The sequence below is a fragment of the Pelodiscus sinensis genome, chromosome 25 (assembly GCF_052426305.1).
Source record: "Pelodiscus sinensis isolate ZL-2025 chromosome 25, ASM5242630v1, whole genome shotgun sequence".
NCBI classification, from domain to species: Eukaryota; Metazoa; Chordata; order Testudines; family Trionychidae; genus Pelodiscus; species Pelodiscus sinensis.
In genome coordinates, this window is record NC_143076.1 from 5,497,595 (window position 1) to 5,516,271 (window position 18,677).

At 52.3% G+C, this 18,677-nt stretch overlaps 1 protein-coding gene across 5 annotated transcripts in view; it reads left to right on the forward strand.

The window, feature by feature from the left end:
• B3GAT1 (beta-1,3-glucuronyltransferase 1) overlaps positions 1–18,677 on the forward strand; it is a 69,616-nt gene that overhangs the window by 31,599 nt on the left and 19,340 nt on the right. For 2 of the 5 annotated variants that reach the window (XM_089773249.1, XM_089773250.1), the window contains exons 1-2: positions 6,548–6,802; positions 10,792–11,300. In XM_089773249.1, coding sequence (XP_089629375.1) covers positions 6,616–6,802; positions 10,792–11,300 — 696 coding nt within the window. In that variant the 5' untranslated portion in view covers positions 6,548–6,615. The other 3 variants (XM_089773251.1, XM_089773252.1, XM_089773253.1) reach the window with 3 other exon arrangements.

Consider the following 18,677-nt stretch of genomic DNA (forward strand, 5'->3'; position numbering starts at 1 on the left):
CAGACCCTGCACCTGGCACGGCTCGAGCCAGCCACCCGCTGCCGCCCAGCCCGCCACCTCTTCCTGGGACCAGGCTGGCGGCTCCCGGGAGCCTGCCCAGGTCCGCAAGAGGAGGGCGCCCAACTGGTCTAGTGCGGAGATCGTGGACCTCATCCACGACCTCCGCACTAGGCACAGGAAAGTGGCCGTCTAGGGCAGGATAGCTGCCAGCCTGGCCACCCAGGAGCAGGATTGCATGAAAATCAAGGTGGTCCAGTGAGACCCCCGACCCTGAACCCTGAGCTTAGAATGGCCATACTGGATCAGACCAAAGGTCCATCTAGCCCAGTAGCCTGTCTGCCGACAGCGGCCAACACTAGGGACCCTGGAGGGGATGGACCGAAGACAATGACCAAGCCATTTGTCTCGTGCCATCCATCTCCAGCATTACACAAACAGAGGCCAGGGACACCATTCCTACCCCCTGGCTAATACCATTCCATGGACCCAACCTCCATGAATTTATCTAACTTCTCTTTAAACTCTGTTCTAGTTGTAGCCTTCACAGCCTCCTGCAGCAAGGAGTTCCACAGGTTGACTATTTGCTTTGTGAAGAAGAACTTTCTCTTATTAGTTTGAAGCCTGCTACCCATTCATTTCATTTGGTGTCCTCTAGCCCTTCTATTATGGGAACTAATGAAGAACTTTTCTTTATGCACCCTCTCCACACCACTCGTGCTTTTATAGACCTCTATAATATCCCCCCTCGGTCTCCTCTTTTCTAAGCTGAGAAGTCCCAGTCTCTTTAGCCTCTCTTCATATGGGACCTGTTCCAAACCCTTGATCATTTTAGTTGCCCTCCCCTCTCCCACCCTTTCTCTTCCCCTCTCCCACCTCCTTTTCCCAGTCTCCCCCAGTTTTGTTCAATAAAGAGAGTTTCTATTTTTGAACACACGTGTCCTTTATTTTGTACATCAGGAAGGGGGGGCTAGGGAGGGGTAAGTGAAAGGAGGTGAGGAAGGAATGGGGTACGAGCCCCCAATGGGGAGGACTGGGGTGGCTCTGCGGGCTCCTCGGGGTGGAAGCTCTCCTGCAGCCCCCCAATTGACTCCCCCCCCCCCCCGGATGGCAGCCTGCGGCAAGTGCAGCCGGGCTGATGGCCGAGTGCTGTGATGTGCCGAGTGTGGGCACTCAGGGCACTCCAAGCCAGGACTGCTTTGCAAGCGGGGAACCCCTGAGAACTGTCTGTCCGGGGTGGGGGTCGGGTCCCTTTAAGCCCTCGGCTAGCCTGAGACAGCAGCTCCACGCTCTAAGTCCTAATCTGATGCCCTGCCAGCACTGCTTCCGGCCATCCTTAACGTCGGTTCAGTGTCCACTCAATGTGGACATGCTAGTTTGAATTAACAAAACGCTAATTCGAACTAGTTTTTTAGTCTGGATGCGTTAGTTCGAATTAGCTTAGTTCGAATTAACTAATTCGAATTAAGTTAGTTCGAATTAGTGCTGTAGTGTAGACAGACCCTCTGAGACCTAATAACGCGAGAGCTGTGAGTGATGCTGTTTTCGCCTCTGGCCTCTCTCTTTAAGATCAGGATAGAATGCTGACTCTAGTGAAGACCTTGTGATAAGGTGGCGTCTGAAGGGAATTGTTATGGAAAGGGGAATAATTGTTGATTGTTATTATATATAACGGACAGTATATCTATTGGCTTCTGATTGTTTTGTATTTGATGATCTGCCTAGCAGTAGCTCCTTCCCTGGCAATATTGCTGGAATAAACTGTCTCTGACGACTTGTTGCTCACAAACGCAGAGTGAAGGCTTGTTTTCTTCCACAGCTACCAGACCATTTGTTGTTTTTAAGTTTCTTCTAATTTATCTAATTCATCCCCCCAGTTTCATTTTCCGTACAAAGGGGAGACTCCGAAAATGTCAATTCAATTTAAACTGGTATTTGGTAGCAGGGAACGGAGCTCAGGCTTGGCCCCAAATGCAAGTTTTGTAAGAACAGTCACCTTTCAAACTGGCCTGTGAATAGAAGTAGAGTGGGTAGCACCGCCTGGGCCTTCCTTTCTGACGGTGGCCAGACTCCTGCCATGTCAGTGATGGGATAACCTGGTCCCCGGGCAGGTTCTCTCGTGATCTCCAGTCGTTTCATTTTGGTTCTCATTTTAGGTTTGAGTTCCCGTCTTTTCTTTTCTCTCTCCTAAAGAGGGGAGGGGAGGGGAGAAAATGGGTTTCCCACCCACACTGCCAGAGATGAAGATTTGAGTTTGTGAAAACTGAAACTAAACACATTTTCAACTCAGAGCAAAAGAAAAAAATCGCTTTTTTGTTAAAAAAAAATCCGAACAAAACACAAGTGTTTCTTTTTGAGGCAGAAAAGCCTTTTGTTTCCCCACCCTTGGTTTTGATTTGCTGCAGGCGTGACTGGCACACGTGGAGGAGTTCTAATTCCACCCAGGAGGGAGCAGCACTGCCCACGGTCAGCACATTACAGCACGGAAGGATAATTATGGAATGGGTTTTTTTTTTAATATTGACTTGACCCAACCTAAACTCTGCCACTGGTTAATTTTTGAAACAAGGCTGCTTTGATCTGCAATCTGGCATTTAGTCAGTCTCACCCTCTATTTCTTATGCACGGCCCTAATGCCGTTGTGTTTGGGTTTCCTGGTTTGTGTGCGGGAATGCTTACAGGAAATTTAATAGAAACATAATTTTAATAGAATGTACATGAATATTCAAATCACTTATTGCTGCAAGATACCACTGGAGTTAAGAGCTTGGATATTGATCTGGATAACAAGAATTACAATACAATAATCCCAAATTACCATAATACCTATTTTTAAAAAACAGAAACAAGAGATACACACCCTCACTCTACAGGGCATGAGCCAGACAGCATGTCGATCACAGTTGATGCATGCGGCAGAGTGAATTTCACCTTGTTTTTTCCAGAGTTCACTGGGCAATGTAGCAGCATAGCTTTTTATTAAGCAGACCCAGCTCTGCACTGGCTCCCTCAATTGCATAACCGTGTCTTGAGAGCCTTGTTTAAATGTAATGCTTACACCACTTCTGGTTGTGCCAGGTGAGTTCACATAATGTCCTTCGCTCAGACTTTGGAAGGTAGTCTATAAAATCGTATCCGTTGAATAGCACTGAGCAAACGTCTTCCCTGCTGAATGAAAGGCAGGGAGCGTTTCTGAACGTTGACAAGCAACTGAGGCTGCAGACACCTGGCGTAAAGGAGACAACTTGAGAGCCCCCAGGGACCTGCCCAGAAGCAGACGCCCAGCCATAGCTGCCCTTCAGTGGGGGAGCAGGGGTCATGGTCTGATTGTGACCCTGTGACTTGGCTTTCTGAATCCGAATGGGAAACATGAGCTGGGGAATTCCTCCAACATCTGGATTCCTTCCTTCCTATGTCAAGCCACCACCTAAAGGAAAGGGAGCATAAGCAGGCTGCCCTATAGGAGCCCTTCCTAGGCCTAGCAAGGTTGGGGTACCCCACTAGAGAAGTGGGGCATTCTCCTTGCTCTTCTCTGCACGGGGCTGTCCCATTCCACGGTGACCCCATTCTGTGCTCTCTGCCCTCTGGTCCTGTTGCGCCTTTTCCAGCCTTCAGTGGGATTGTTGTTGTGGTGCCAAGGAAGCCCAGTCAAGGACCAGGGTGACTTGGGAGTATGAGATACGGATGAAACGAACAGCTGAGCCGGAAAGCCGCACTCCTTATGGCTTGCCAAGCAGGGGTGGCTGGCTGGCATTGCAGTGGAGGAACGCCTTAAGGGGGAAGGGTTAGAAGAGACTAAGGTAGAAACTGTATGAATTTGGGTGGCATTTCCCCCTTGCCTGGTGAGGGGTAGGCTGGGAGAAAACAGGGGACCATGGGTTTGTTTAGTCTGCAGAAGGGAAGAGTGAGGGGGGATTTGAGAGCAGCCTGCAACTTCCTGAAGGGAGGTTCCAAAGAGGCTGGAGAGAGGCTGATCTCAGTAGTGACAGGTGGCAGAACGAGGAGCAATGGGCTCACATTGCAGTGGGGAGGTCTAGGTTGGATATTAGGAAAAACTATTTCACTAGGAGGGAGGTGAAGCGCTGGGATGGGTTCCCTAGGGAGGGGGTGGAATCTCCATCCCTAGAGGTTTTTAAGTCTTGGCTTGGCTGGGTTGATTTAGTTGGGATTGGTCCTGCCTTGGGCAGGGGGCTGGACTTGACCTTCTGAGGTCTCTTCCCGCCCTAGGATTCTATGATTAGGATGGACAAGTGAATGATTCTGGCCAGCATCATGGGTCCTGTATGAGAACCCTCCTTTCCAGGGGAGAATGTTTCATGAGCTGCTGTTCAGCCATGCTACACTAGGGCGGCCAGGGATTCATCCCCGGAATCCCAGACCTCCTGCTGTTTCCAGAACAGCATTTCCTCGCACGTCATGCTGGAAGGGCGGGGCGGGGCAAAGCGGCGTTGCTTACGTACCGTGCCTGTGAAGCTGGTGGAGCTCTGGAGGCACTTGTGGCTTGCCAGGAGCCCTGGATTATTATTAAGGAAGGTGTTTCTATGGCAGAGTGCCCATGAACTCTGCACCTTCTCCTGCCATTGGGATAATGCGGGCAAACCAAACTCACCAGCTAGCCCCAATGGACATGGAGCGGGCTGCATTGATCTCTGGCAGCTGGCGAGCCGGCCCGGTAGACAGCTGACATGGGAACTGTGAAGCACTAGGCTGCCAGTTATAGGGAATCAATGCTGACTAAGGCCATGCGGAAGGAGCTGCATGTGCTCTCCTCCATGCATGTGCTCCATCCAGCTCCCTTTCCCGCCCACGGGCAGCTGCATGGATTGCAGGGTCTGTCTGTCATTGGGTATGATGCAGGCGAAATGGCTCTGGAGCAGCGGGAGGCGCTTTCTGAGCAACAGGGAGCGTTTGGCCACACACAGCATCTCCAGGGCACCGCCTGTGCAAGCCTGTTCCTGTTGGTGTCAATGACGGGGCGCTAGGAAGCTCGGTTCCAGTAGGTGAATGTGGTTCTGGTTTATGCCATCTCTGTAGGGCTGGCCACATCTTCCACCACCGTCTGCCGCTTGCCTGATCCTTTGCAGGCCCCTGGAGCGTCACCGGGGTCCGCCCTTTCCCCAGGGTCAGCGGAGGCTCTGACGATGCAGAAAGCATCCTGTGATAAAGGGCTTGAACGAGGCCTAGGGTACGTGCCCTCTGAAGGGTACGCTGGCATTATGGACCCTATTGTTGTGGTCCAGTCCCTACAAGGCCTTTGCAATATGCAGTAGCAATGCAGGGGTTTGGTGCGGCTGGCTAATGCATCCCCCCAGGGAGCAAGAGCACTAAACTGCTTCTGTGTTTGCAAACTGTCCGCCCTGCGTGTGCCGGCTAAGTGCTGTGTGCGGCTTGCCAAGATAACACCCAGATCAAATACAGTCTGCTTCAAACGTGTGGGTGCTCCTATTGAATCCGACTAAGCCCGTGTGGCAGCTTCATGTACCCCAGGCCTGGCAGTGCCGAGAGGGGAGAAATGAACACAGAGCGAGTCTGCAGGACAGGAGACAGGCGGCTGGGGACTGTCTCTTCCAGGCGGCAGACGTGGAAGTGGGAGGGGCTGGGAGATTTGGCCTGAGGTTTTTACAGCGACAGGTGGAGTGCGGAGTAACCCGTGTCATTGCGGCAACCTCCCCAGTCGCATCGGAGTGAAGCTCCTCCGTCACATGGGGGCAGCACTGGATTCTCTGCCACGTCCACCACCTGGCAGAGAGCAGCGCCGCTGAGTGGTCAGAGCACAGGTCTGGGCGCCAGCTCCTGCCTCTGCCGATGATTTACACACTGGACAAGCCACCGAGTCATTGTGGGGCTCTGCTTCCCTGCCTGTACGATGGACCCACACCTTGGGGGAGGGTGCCAAGATGCTCTGGTGCAAAAGGCTCGCTAGTGCCTCTTCCCGGCTCGCTAGTGATTCGCTCGGGCACTCCTGGATTGCTCCTTTTGTCTGCGCAAAGCTGGGAACGTGTGGCGGCGGGGAAGGCTGGCCTTTCTCTCGCCCACAGGCCCTGCTGCTTGGCCTGTTAGTTCGCCCGTAGCAAAGCCGATTTGCAGTCTGCTGAGGCCAGTGTGGCTGTGGAGACTTCGTGCAGCCTGGGGAGCTGCTGCAGGGCTCCTGCAGGGGAGAAGAGGCTGCGATGGCAAGTGCAGAATGCTGGGGACGCACTGGGATCCAAACACATGGATATTTGCCTGGAGCTCATTCCCAGGTGTCCATCTCTGGCTGGGGGAGGGCTCAGAGACACTGCCGGGTCTTGCACGCTGGCACTGGCGTGATTGCTGTGAATGCAAAGCCCTGAGCACCCTGGCAGTTCCCCGCGTCCTTGGGGCTTCTCTCTGCCTATTCTCCTTTGCTTTGTGTTTTTAGGTTTCCTTCCCGAGGGGTCCCTGAAGCTCCCCCGGGCGGCTCTGGCGGCGCCCCGTGAAAACGCTCCCTGCTCGGCCTCCAGCCCCTGCAGCCGCGGCCTCTCCGAACCTGCTTCTGCAATGGGTGGGTTGTGAGCGCTGGTAAGACCTGCGAGCTGTGCTGCCTTCGCTGCTCTCTCTCTGTCCCTGTTCCTTCTTGCCCATTTATTTCTGTTCTCCATGTGCTCTGCTGTTCTGTCTCTGGGGTTTTCGCTGTCAGGTAATGAGGAGCTGTGGGTCCAGTCAGTCTTGGAGATGCCGAAGAGAAGAGACATCCTGGCTATCGTGCTGATAGTCCTGCCCTGGACGCTGTTAATCACCGTCTGGCACCAGAGCACCATTGCACCCCTGCTTGCAGTGCACAAGGGTGAGAACCGCCCCGCCCATGCCACATCCCCATGTCTCATTCCATCCCTCTCGTGGCACCATGCTCATCTCCACGTGTGGCCCGTGCTCAGCCAGCAGCCTCCCCTCTCCGTTACAGGGAGAGCCCAGTGCGGGGGGGAGGGGTTCGTGCAAAGCGCCAGGCCTGTGGCTTGGCAGCCGGGTAGTTTATCCTGTTGGCGCCTGTCTCGGAGGCCGTAGGACAGAGCCTTGAGAGAAGATGCCGCCCGCTGCCCGGTGTCTGTGTTTCCTACTCCCAGGAAGCCATCGCCGGGCGTCCGGCTCCAGAGGGGAGAGGAAAGCCCTTCTGACGGTCCCTGCAGGCACTGACCACCCATTTGGTAATAAAAACAGCAGCTGAAGCGATGCTGCCAAATGCAGCAGAAAAGATCTGGCAGGGGAAAGAGCAGTGGCCAGGGTGCTGGCAGGAGGGGTGCGGGTGGTGCGGCAGCACCCCCTACTGGCAGTGGTTTCCATTGCGGGCAGGGTGCACAGTTTGGGTCAATGCCCCACTGCACAAATTGTTCCAGCGCCCCTGGGCAGGGGCCTTCCAGCGGGAGGCTGGGTTCTGCATTCCAGAGTTGAGGGGCTCGGGCTGAGATGCACAGGCCTGGGGAGAGGGAGCACAGGGCTCCCTGCTCGTCTCAGCATCTGGAGTAGACCGTCAGGAGAGGGGCAGCGTCTACATGGCCAGGCACCCAAAGCCCAGAGTGGCATTCCGGTCCGGAGTAAGGGAGATTGGGTGTGGCTGGGCGGTTCTGAGGGAGTGGATCTTTGCTCTGTTTTCAGTGGCAGCAATGCCCCAGGAGCACAAGCCGTATCAGAAAGACGCCCTCTCGTTCAACACAGTAGCCGACCTTCCCTCTCTGTCTTTTCACTGGACCCACTGTCTCCTGGCTTCCATCTTGGAGAGGAGCGCTGGTGTGTCTGTAAGCTCCATTTCCCCATCTCAAGCTCTAAACGCGCCTCCCTTGACTTTTCTGTCTCCAGGTGCCCTGCTCCTCTCTTTGGGGTGGCTTTGCCTTACTCCCCACCTGTGGGCCGATGTGCTATTTAAATCTGCCAGCAGATCAAAGACCTTCTGAGCAGCTTCAGCCCCCCCCCCCCGTCCTTAGACGACCTGGAGGAGAAGGGGGCTTCTGTCGGACTCTGCCACACAAGTGCCTCAGGGCAGCTCTTAGGTTATAGTTATCCCCGACTGAGAGGGTCAGTTGGGCCAGAGCTCACTCCACGGCCCGGGGGAGCGCAGCACCACAGAGCGAACACTGGAACTGAAAGGCTCGTGTGGTGATGCTGTCACGTCTCCCCACCCCTCCGGGCTCAGCCCAGTGCCTGGGAAGCTAGGAGACACTTCTGTGAACAGTGGCCTCCCGTGGCCCAGAGTGGAACTGGGTCTTGGTCCCAGCTCTGCTTCTGATTCAGTGTGACACCCTGGGCCAAGTGCTTCTATGCTCCGTACGTCAGTTTCCCCATCTGTACAAGGGGTGTGTGTGAAGACAGTGGCTTTCCTCAGAGCAGCTTTAAGAGCCTTGTGTGGGAGGCGCCAGAGATGAGGAGAGCAAATCAGTGATGGTCCCACAGTGTGCATGGCGTGGAAGGGCCAGAGGATTTAAAGCTGAGGTCTTTCTTGACCCACAGGCGATGACTAATGATGATCCCACATGCCCTGGCCCAGTTCCACTCTGTCTAATCATGTTCCGCCGCTGCGCTATCAAATATGTTTCGCGCTTTGTGCAGGGTGTGAATTGCTTCCCGGGTTTCAGAGTCCCAGACAGCTGGGATGTGCAAAGTGGGTGTAACTTTTCGGAGACAGGGCCTGATCCTGGCAGGTGCTGAACAGCCTACCCGCCCTTCGGTTTTCACTGGAGATGGGATGCTCAGCTACTTGACATAGTGGGTCTGAAGTCACTTGTGGTGTTTGCTCCAACGTCCAGGGTGATGGGTAACGCAGGATAACAGATAAGGATACGCCAAGAACGTAGGAATTGTTCTAGTGAGTCAGACTTATGGTCCCTCTAATCCTGTATCCTTTTGACCTCTGGTACTAAACACTCTTGGGAAGTATCAGAACCCCGTTGTGGATTGTTATCACATGCCCTGCAGGCAATGGCTGGCTTACACTCTGGACCGTAAGTGTTGCAATCTGTCATTAAGTTTGATCATTCCTAGCATAATTATAGATCTGATGGCAGGGCTGCAGTGCCCTGAAAATGGCAAGCACATGAGTAGGCTTGGAAGAATTTCATTTTTTGTTGGTAAACATCAGTATTATCGTGAACACACACACTCACAAAATGTTTCCATCCATAATAATCGAGATGTGCAGCTAGGCACAGTAGCAAAAACGCTGCTGGAGAAATTATTAGAATGTTGATTTAAGGTTGTTTACTTTGTGTATTTTGACACGCGATGCCGACAATGTGTGTTTGAGCAGTTACGGAGCTTTGCTGTTCTGAATCTTAACATCTGCTGTCATTAAATAATTATTCTGAGCCCCACCACTATGAAAATGTAAATAGGCAAAAATCTGAAAAATGTTAAAAAGAAACATTTGTGCTTTTTTATAACTTGGACAGTATCAGTTGAAACAGCAAAGCCTAGATATGAGGGCTGATTTTGTCTTAGCCAATGTAGAGTGAAACTCTTGGCAGGGGATTCTGAAGAATTCTGTGGGCAAGAGTTGTCATGTTATTGCGGGACATTACAGATACAGGCAAGATTCCTAACTAGGACTTTGCAACAGCTAAATAAAAGATGCATCAAAAGACCCTCAGCCAGAGGTGAGCAATCTGTGACCCGAGAGCTGCATGCAGCCCTTCGGGGGTCTGCATGTGCCCCACGAGACATTTTGTTCCCTATTGCTCACGCACGGGATTCCAGATACTGCTGATTTTCATCCACATGGTTTTTTCCCTATCGATATTACATGCGCTTCAAGCAAGGGAATGTGAAGTGAGGGGCGTGCTGATCGCACACAACGCTGACTGACAGCCGGATGATCCCTCTGCATCCAATCACAGTGCTCAATTGGCACACCCCACAGATTCCAGGTACACAAGCACAGTTTGCAAAACTGCCCTGTCCCGGGAGACCATCTTGGCTATGACAGTCTTGCAGCCCACTGAGTAAAAGGAAGGCCACTTATGCAGCCCCCTTCATCAGCCTAAGTCGCCCCTCGCTGCCCTAGGACTTCCCGGGATGAGAGTCCGAGATATGTAAACACTTAAGTGAATAGGTGACATATTTCAAGATCCCAGCTGAGTGGTTGGAGTTCAGGAATACCTAGGGTTGCCAGGTGTGCGGTTTTGAACCGGACAGTTCTGTATTTCAGCTTTCTGTTCGGGAAACAAATTGAGAAAATAGAAATGAGAGAATAGAAATGTCGGGTATTTTCTAAATCAGATGCAATATAGACTGTGATGTCATGTCAAGTGTGTCCAGTGTTTTTGTTGAAACCATCTGGCAACCCTGGGCACCTGGTAAGGTGGATCCAATATTACCTGGGCCAAATCCCAACTTCAGCCATCTCCGTTCTGTGTACCCATCTTGTCTCTTCATTCTTCATTTGCTGTCCTGATCTGCGGCAATGCATTTGTGCATGGCTGCAGAGTCCTGCCTCGGCAGCAGGAGCTGCTCTATGGGGCACGGGATGTGAAGTACTGTGGGATGGAAGGGGCTGTATCCATGTCAGGGTGTCTGTTTTTCTACACACGGGTGTTGCGCTTGGTTGCTGTTTCTTTGGGCCCTTAAAGCTGCTTGTTCTGAGCACTTCCCTGCTGCTAGCCTGGAGCTGTCTGAACTTTGCCCATGTGGCTTGGGGGTTCTTGATTTCTTGCAAAAGGCCTTTGTTTTCCAGTTGTCTCCTCTGCTCTCAGACCAAGAGGGTGACTTCCGGGCTGGCAAGCTGACCGCTGGCCTTGCCGAGGAGGCTGTTCGATGACTGTGTGCTCTTCCTCTCGTGCCCTTGTGCAGATGATGGTGGTGATTCCCGGCGTGATCTGGCCCAAGGCTCGGACTCCAAGGAGTACTGTCTGTCGGACCGCGACATTGTGGAGGTGGTGAGGACAGAGTACGTGTACACCCGCCCGCCCCCGTGGTCGGACACCCTCCCCACCATCCACGTCATCACCCCCACCTACAGCCGGCCGGTGCAAAAGGCAGAGCTGACGCGCCTGGCCAACACCCTCTTGCACGTGCCCAACCTGCACTGGATCCTGGTGGAGGACTCTCAGCGGCGCACGCCTCTCGTCACCCGGCTGCTGCGGGACACAGGGCTGAACTACACCCACCTGAACGTGGAGACGCCCCGCAACTACAAGTTGCGGGGGGACATGAGGGACCCCCGCATTCCCCGGGGGACCATGCAGAGGAACCTGGCCCTGCGGTGGCTGAGAGAGACTTTTAACAAAAACAGCAGTCAGCCTGGGATTGTTTACTTCGCCGACGACGATAACACCTACAGCCTGGAGCTCTTCGAGGAGGTAAGACACAGACAGGGCCAGCCTCTCCGGCCCGGCTCTCAGTTCGCAGGCCTACGCGTGGGTCCCTGCGAGCTGAGCCCAGGAGCATCCGTACCAAGGTGACCGCCTGCAGTGCAGCATGACAAGGCATGTGGAGTCAGCAGCATGCTCCAGCCGGCAGGCAACAGTCACACGCTCACCCGAGCCCGTGGCTTGTCACGGCCTCTCAGTTTAAGTAAATACACCCCCAGCAATGTCATTTGAACCCTTCTCAACATGCCCTGGTGACTGTGTACCAGGCAGTGCAAATGGGAGCACCTTTGCTAATGTCCGAAGGACCAAGAAGTGCAAACCCAACCTGCAGGCTGAGGGTCTGTGGATGAGAGTGCAGAGGTGCTGGGCGTTGCGGTTCATGCCAGGCACCAAGCCCATCCTCTCGGAGCCATGTAATAAGTGTTCCCGATGGTGACCAGAGCTAGGCAAAGAACCGATTGCTCAATTTACTGGTGGTGCCGAAAACTTAAAACCAGAAATTCACTTTGGAGCAAACTGGTTTGTTTGTTTGTTTTTTAAATTTGGTGAATCAAAAAGTTGGGGGGAAAATTTCGACCCAGATTTCTGGCCATTTTTTTTTTAACATTTTAAAAAATTCAAGGGTTCAAAACAGTCATTTTGAACAAACGTGTTTCATTTAACAAATGTAAAAGCAAAGTGTTTGTTTTTTCTTAAATATTTTGGGGAGGTGGGTTTGAAACAAATTCAGTGCAACAGACGTGCATCTGGGAAACATTGCGCACATATATTGTCACAATAAGACCTTTTGGTAAAAAAAAAAAGAAATTGACCAACTTTAACTGTGACCCTCAGTTACCACTTCCTTGCAATCAGCCCCAGGTCTCTGCTGCTCCCCCTGTGAACTCCCTGCCCCCATCTAGACTCGTTAGACTGCTTCACTGATCACAGTGGAAATTGAGGACAACTTCACACAGGACATTAATCCTCTCGCAGGATCAGGCGCTTAATTGTCTTAAATAGAAGGCACCATTTTGGCTGTTCAGGGTGCAGCAGCTACTTGGTTGCCTCCTCCAGTCCCCTTTCTCCACTTTGCAAAGCTGTAGGAGGTACATGCCACAGTTGCTTCTTGCTTAATTAGTGCTGTCTGGCAGCGCATCGGCTGTGAAACCTTCCCTGGTCCCGCTGGGCCTAAGCATAGAGGAATGTAAATGTGTGAGACAGGTCTAGATGGCTGTAATATGCCTTCTAATGACCGTAAAGCAGTGACTGTGTTGGAGATGGCTCAGTTAAGGGCAGCTGTGGAGTAAATGGCTTCAGCACCTGAAGAAGGAGCAATGGAGTTTATTGCAGCGAGATCCAAGGGGATAGGCTCGAAGGACGTTGGTGACCTCTTAAACCAGTGTTTCTTAAACTGTGTTCCGTGGCACACTGGTGTGCCGCAAGGCAGTAGGAGGTGTGCCATGGAGAACAACCGAATTCTTTTTTTTTTGCTCAACAAAAAATCTTTGGTGTTCCTCATAAAAAAAAATTGCTTGGTGTTCCTCGGTCTTCAAAAGTTTAAGAAACACTGTCTTAAACTATGCCAGAAGGAGTTCCAACAATGCCCTAAAGGCCCGACGCTGCCACCGTGACTCATGCAAGTAGTTGACCTGAAGCCAATGGGATTGTTCTCAAGGATGGGCATAGGGTGCAAGTCTTGGACTGGGAGCCAACAGAGCTGCACAACGTTTCACATAAGTGGCCTGTGGATGCTCCATAGCTAGTTTGAATTTTCTCCCCATTCCCATTGGGTTGGGGAACAGCTGTCACTGTTTGCCACCAGCCTACAAATACTCCTTCCTTGGACACCTAGGGTACGTCTAGACTACATGCCTCTGGCGACAGAGGCATGTAGATTAGGCTACACGGCGAAGGAAAATGAAGTGGAGATTTAAATAATTGCCGCTTCGTTTAAATTTAAATGGCTGCCACGCTGAGCCGATCAGCTGTTTGTTGGATCTGCGCGCTTGTCTGGACACTCCGCGGTTGACATCAAAGGCATTTCTCAACCTCCCCGGTAAACCTCATCCCACGAGGCATAACGGGGAGGTCGACAAATGCCTTTGATGTCGACCGCGGAGCGTCCAGACTAGCGCGCTGAGCTGACAAACAGCTGATTGGCTCAGCGCGGCAGCCATTTAAATTTAAATGAAACGGCGATTATTTAAGAACATAAGAACGGCCATACTGGGTCAGACCAAAGGTCCATCTAGCCCAGTATCCTGTCTGCCGACAGTGGCCAGCACCAGGTGCCCCAGAGAGGGTGGACCGAAGACAATGATCAAGCGATTTGTCTCCTGTCATCCCTCTCCAGCCTCTGACAAACAGAGGCCAAGGACACCATTTTATCCCCTGGCTAATAGCCTTTTATGGACCTAACCTCCAAGAAATTATCTAGCTTCTCTTTAAAATCTATTATAGTCCTAGCCTTCACAGCCTCCTCTGGCAAGGAGTTCCACAGGTTGACCACACGCTGTGTGAAGAAGAACTTTTATTAGTTTTAAACCTGCTACCCATTAATTTCATTTGGTGTCCTCTAGTCCTTGTATTATGGGAACTAATAAATAACTTTTCTTTATCGGCCCTCTCCACACCACTCATGATTTTATAGACCTCTATCATATCCCCCTCAGCCTCCTCTTTTCTAAACTGAAAAGTCCCAGTTGCTTTAACCTCTCCTCATATGGGACCCGTTCCAAACCCCTAATCATTTTAGTTGCCCTTTTCTGAACCCTTTCCAAGGCCAAAATATCTTTTTTGAGGTGAGGAGACCACATCTGTACACAGTATTCAAGATGTGGACGTACCATAGTTTTATACAGGGGCAGTAAGATATTCTGGGTCTTATTTTCTATCCCTTTCCTAATAATTCCTAGCATCCTATTTGCCTTTTTGACCGCCGCTGCACACTGCGTGGAAGTTTTCAGAGAACTGTCCACGATAACTCCAAGATCTCTTTCCTGATTTGTCGTAGCCAAATTAGCCCCCATCATACTGTACGTATAGTTGGGGTTATTTTTCCCGATGTGCATTACTTTACACTTATCCACATTAAATTTCATCTGCCATTTTGTTGCCCAATCACTCAGTTTGGTGAGATCTTCTTGGAGTCCCTCACAGTCTGCTTCTGTCTTGACTATCCTAAACAGTTTGGTATCATCTGCAAACTTTACCACCTCACTGCTTACCCCTTTCTCCAGATCATTTATGAATAAGTTAAACAGGATTGGTCCCAGGACTGACCCTTGGGGGACACCACTAGTTACCCTTCTCCATTCTGAAAATTTACCATTTATTCCTACCCTTTGTTTCCTGTCTTTTAACCAGTTCTCAATCCAAGAAAGGACCTTCCCTCTTATCCCATGACAATGTAATTTACACAAGAGCCTTTGGTGAGGGACCTTGTCAAAGGCTTTCTGAAAATCTAAGTATACTATATCTACTGGATCCCCCTTGTCTGCATGTTTGTTAACCCATTCAAAGAACTCTAATAGATTAGTAAGACAGGATTTCCCTTTACAGAAACCATGTTGACTTTTGTCCAACAAATTATGTTCTTCTACATGCTTCACAATTTTATTCTTTACTATTGTTTTGACTAATTTGCCCGGTACTGAAGTTAGACTTACCGGTTTATATTTGCCCGGATCGCTGCTTCATTTTCCTATGCCAGGTAGCCTAATCTACATGCCTGTGTCGCCAGAGGCATGTGGTCTGGACGTACCCTTAGGGAGGACCCCTTGCACCTCACCCAGCTCGCATGTACTGAGAGAGGCTTTCCCTGGCTCAGCTGCAGCATGGCCCCTGGGGCTGGGGAAGCTCCCGCCTGTGCAAAGCACCAGTTTGGCTGCCATTTACATTCCTCCAAAGTCTTTGCATCGGGGGTGAAGTTGTGTCTTGGCTTTGTGCTTCCCCATGCTGCACAGGGGAACTTCACCCTGACCCTGGCTCTGCAGCATCTTCCCCGGGTCCTTCATTTGGCTTGTACCATCTTACTTCAGGCGTCACTGGGCTTTCCCTCGTTTTCTGTGTCCCCGCCTCAGTGTCTTTATTACTTAAACTCTGTCTCTGGCATTTATCCATGGCCTCCCTCAGAGTAAATAGCCCCCTTTCAGCGTTCTCTGAGCAAAGCCGGGCAGTACAATGGCTGCTCTTGCAGGACATTTTGTTCAGAGAGACACTGTGCGATTGTCTCCCCAGGCTGCCGCACACGCATGAAAAGCAGGCGTTTGTCAATACTTCTTTGCTTGTCTGTTCTGAAAAGCATCACCCTGCAGACTCTGCCGTTGAGTTGGCCAAACCTAGGCTGTAAGACCGGTGACAGCGCTTGCCTGTTTGTAGCATCCAGAGACACGTGGGCTCCCTGGTTTTTCTGACTCAGCTGGGAGATGCGGCTAAAATCTCAAACCCGGACGGGTTCCACAGTTTCCTTCCAGAAGTGGCTTTGAGTGGGGACTGAATTTATCCAGGCCCTTTCGTGATTCCTCTTTCTGGACAATCATGTTTGCGCGGCGTGTTTGTGTGTACACGCACGTGCACACTCATCTAGCTGTTACAGAAGATAAGCATCAAACGGGGATCTGTAGTGCACCTCCGCCTACGCCTTGCCTGGAGATGTGATAACCTCATCTCGATTGGAGGGCATTGCTTTTTCCCCCCAAGAAACACCTCAGACGGCTTTATTTCCAGTGTCTTATAGCATCCAACAATGATACATCTTTTACTGACGTAAAGGGTCATGAGTATTTAGAGGAGAGCATCAAAAATGATCAAAGGGTAGAAAACCTGACACATGAAAGGCTTAAAAAAAATGTGGGCTTGTTTAATCTGAGAAGAGAAGACTGAGGGGGAACCTGATAGATCTCCCAGTATGTTAAGGGTTGCAATGAAGAGGACTGTGATCGATTGTTCTCCATGTCCACTAAAAGTAATGGGTTCAGCCTGCACCCAGGGAGATTTAGGGTGAGATATCAGGAAAAACTTGATCCTCATCATGGCAGTTGCGTGCGGGAATAGGCCTCCAAGAGAGGTTGTGGATTTAGGGCAGGGCGAGCGGGGTGGCTGCCCCAGGCCCCGTACTGCCCGAGGCCCTGCGCATGCGCCGTGTCAAAGGAGGGGCCCCGGGAAATGTCGCTGCCCGGGGCCCCGCGGCGCTCTCATCCGCCCCTGGTTGTGGAATTCCTGTCATTGGAGGTTTCTGATAAGAACTGATTGGTCCTGGCAGAGGTAGTCTAGGGCAGGGGTGGGCAAAAGGGCCTCCATGGGCCGGATCAGCCTGCTGCTCACCCACCCCCAAGCCAATTAGGGCCTGGGGGCAGGGCAGTGCACAAAGCTTCCTCCCGCCCTACCCCCGCCCAGCGAGGCGCATGCTGCACTTCATGCCGTACGCTCGCACCGGGTGGGAGGAGACGTCACGCGCTCCCCGCCCCCAAACCCTGATTGGCCTGGGGCAGGAGGAGCGTGCGATGTTTCCTCCCGCCCTACCCCCGCCCTGCAAGGAGCGTGCTGCACTTCCAAGTGCCATACACTTGCGCAGGGCGGGAGCAGGGCGAGTGGAGCTTCGCACAGCTCCCCCGCCTGCATGCCAACCAGGACTTGGGGGCAGGGGAGCGCATGACGTCTCCTTCCACTCTGCGAGCAGCGCATGGCACTTGGAAGTGTCCCACGTGCCTCGCAGGGCGGGGGTAGGGTGGGAGGGGGCTTCGCGCACTCCCCCCACCCTCCCGTCCTCGGGCCAATCAGGGCCTGGGAGCGGGGGAGCGTGTGAAGCCTTTTCTCACCCTCCCAGGGTGAGGTGCCTAGTGGGAAGCAGGGGCAAAGGGGCTCCCCCACCCCCAGATCAGTTATGGTCTGAAGTTGGGGAAGCTCATAAACATTCTGGCCCCGCCCCTTCCGGATTAGGCACCGCCCCTTCCGGGGCAGCCCCCAGCCAAAAATTATTGCCCACCCCGGTCTAGGGTTACTTGGTCCTCCCTCAGCCTGGGGGGCTGGACTTGACTTCCCAAGGTCCCTGCATTTCAGAGATTCGGGGTCGGGTGATAATGGCTGAAGCCCAGGAGCTCAGAGCAAAGTCTACAAGGAATGTGCTGGACAGTTCTTGCTCTAGCACAAGACGCGTGTTCCTGAGGGGAGGGTTTTATGTGTTTAGAGGTTGTGGATGTTCATTCGGAACAGGCTTCCTGTCTTTGCCATGTGTCTTGCCATGTGTAGCTCAGGGTTTAGTGACCCCAAGAGACAGTCCATGGCCTTTGGGAAGCTAGGGCTGTTAGAAACTGTCTAATTTAGTAATCGTGTATCCACACCAGTTCTTAGCAGTTCCACCATTATTCAATGACTCCTGGGTCATGCTGCTGCCTCTGATACAGCCCGGCCTGCTGTGGACAGAGGCTGCTCCGCAGCTGCTCTGTGGGATGCTAGAGCAGCCTCTGAGGGGAGCTTGGGGTCCCCCATGGACAGGGGCTGCTACCACCCCACACTGCTGCCTCTGAGCCCTGTGCACCTCCGTTTGCCCAACTGTGCAAGGGGAGAAGCCCGGAATGACAGGGTGCCATGGGGGAGAGGGTGGGGAGCAGCAGCACAGGACGGGCAGCAGGCAAGAGCTGTTTTTTAAACCGGTTCCCCGCATGGACCGGCTCCCGCCTGCTACCCTGCACTGCTGCCTCTGTATCAGAGGCAGCAGCACAGGGTGACAGGTGGCTCCCCTGTGTGCTCTTCATTTAAAAAACCGAACTTGTGGGCTGGGACTGAGCCAGCCTGCCAGTCGGAGTTTTAAATGCAGAGCAGTAGGGGCCGGCTGGGTGGTTGTGGTTAACTGGGGCTGTTAACCGGTAAGCAATCGCTGATTGGTTAAATGGCTATCCGGGTAACCGCTAACATCCCTATGGGAAACTAGGATTATGTTCCCAAAACTAGGATTATGTTCCCAACAAGGCAGCTTTTCAGCAGCCCCAGAAAACACAGGGCCATTAAGGTTCCATCACCACATTGACAAGGTCCGAGGGATAACTTCACCGGGAACCCGAGGCCTTAGGGGCAGGAAAGATCAGCACCTCCTTCCCCCTAACCAGTGAGGGCTTTTTTCCCGTTCCAGTCTAGTTTTAATATCCCAGGCAATGAGGCTCCCACCACCTCGTAGGGAATATCTCTGTTCTAAATGACATTTGGGACATAGTGTCCCAAGTGGTTAGAGCTTTATTTTATCTGTGCCACAGATCCTCTGGAAGAGGGCAATCTCGGCTAGCTGAAGGGCTCATGTGTTTCCCTTTGCGGCAGTCCCTCTGCACTTCTTGTACATGGACAAGTGAGGGTAGTATACATTATCACTGCTGGATATGGGGGAAACTG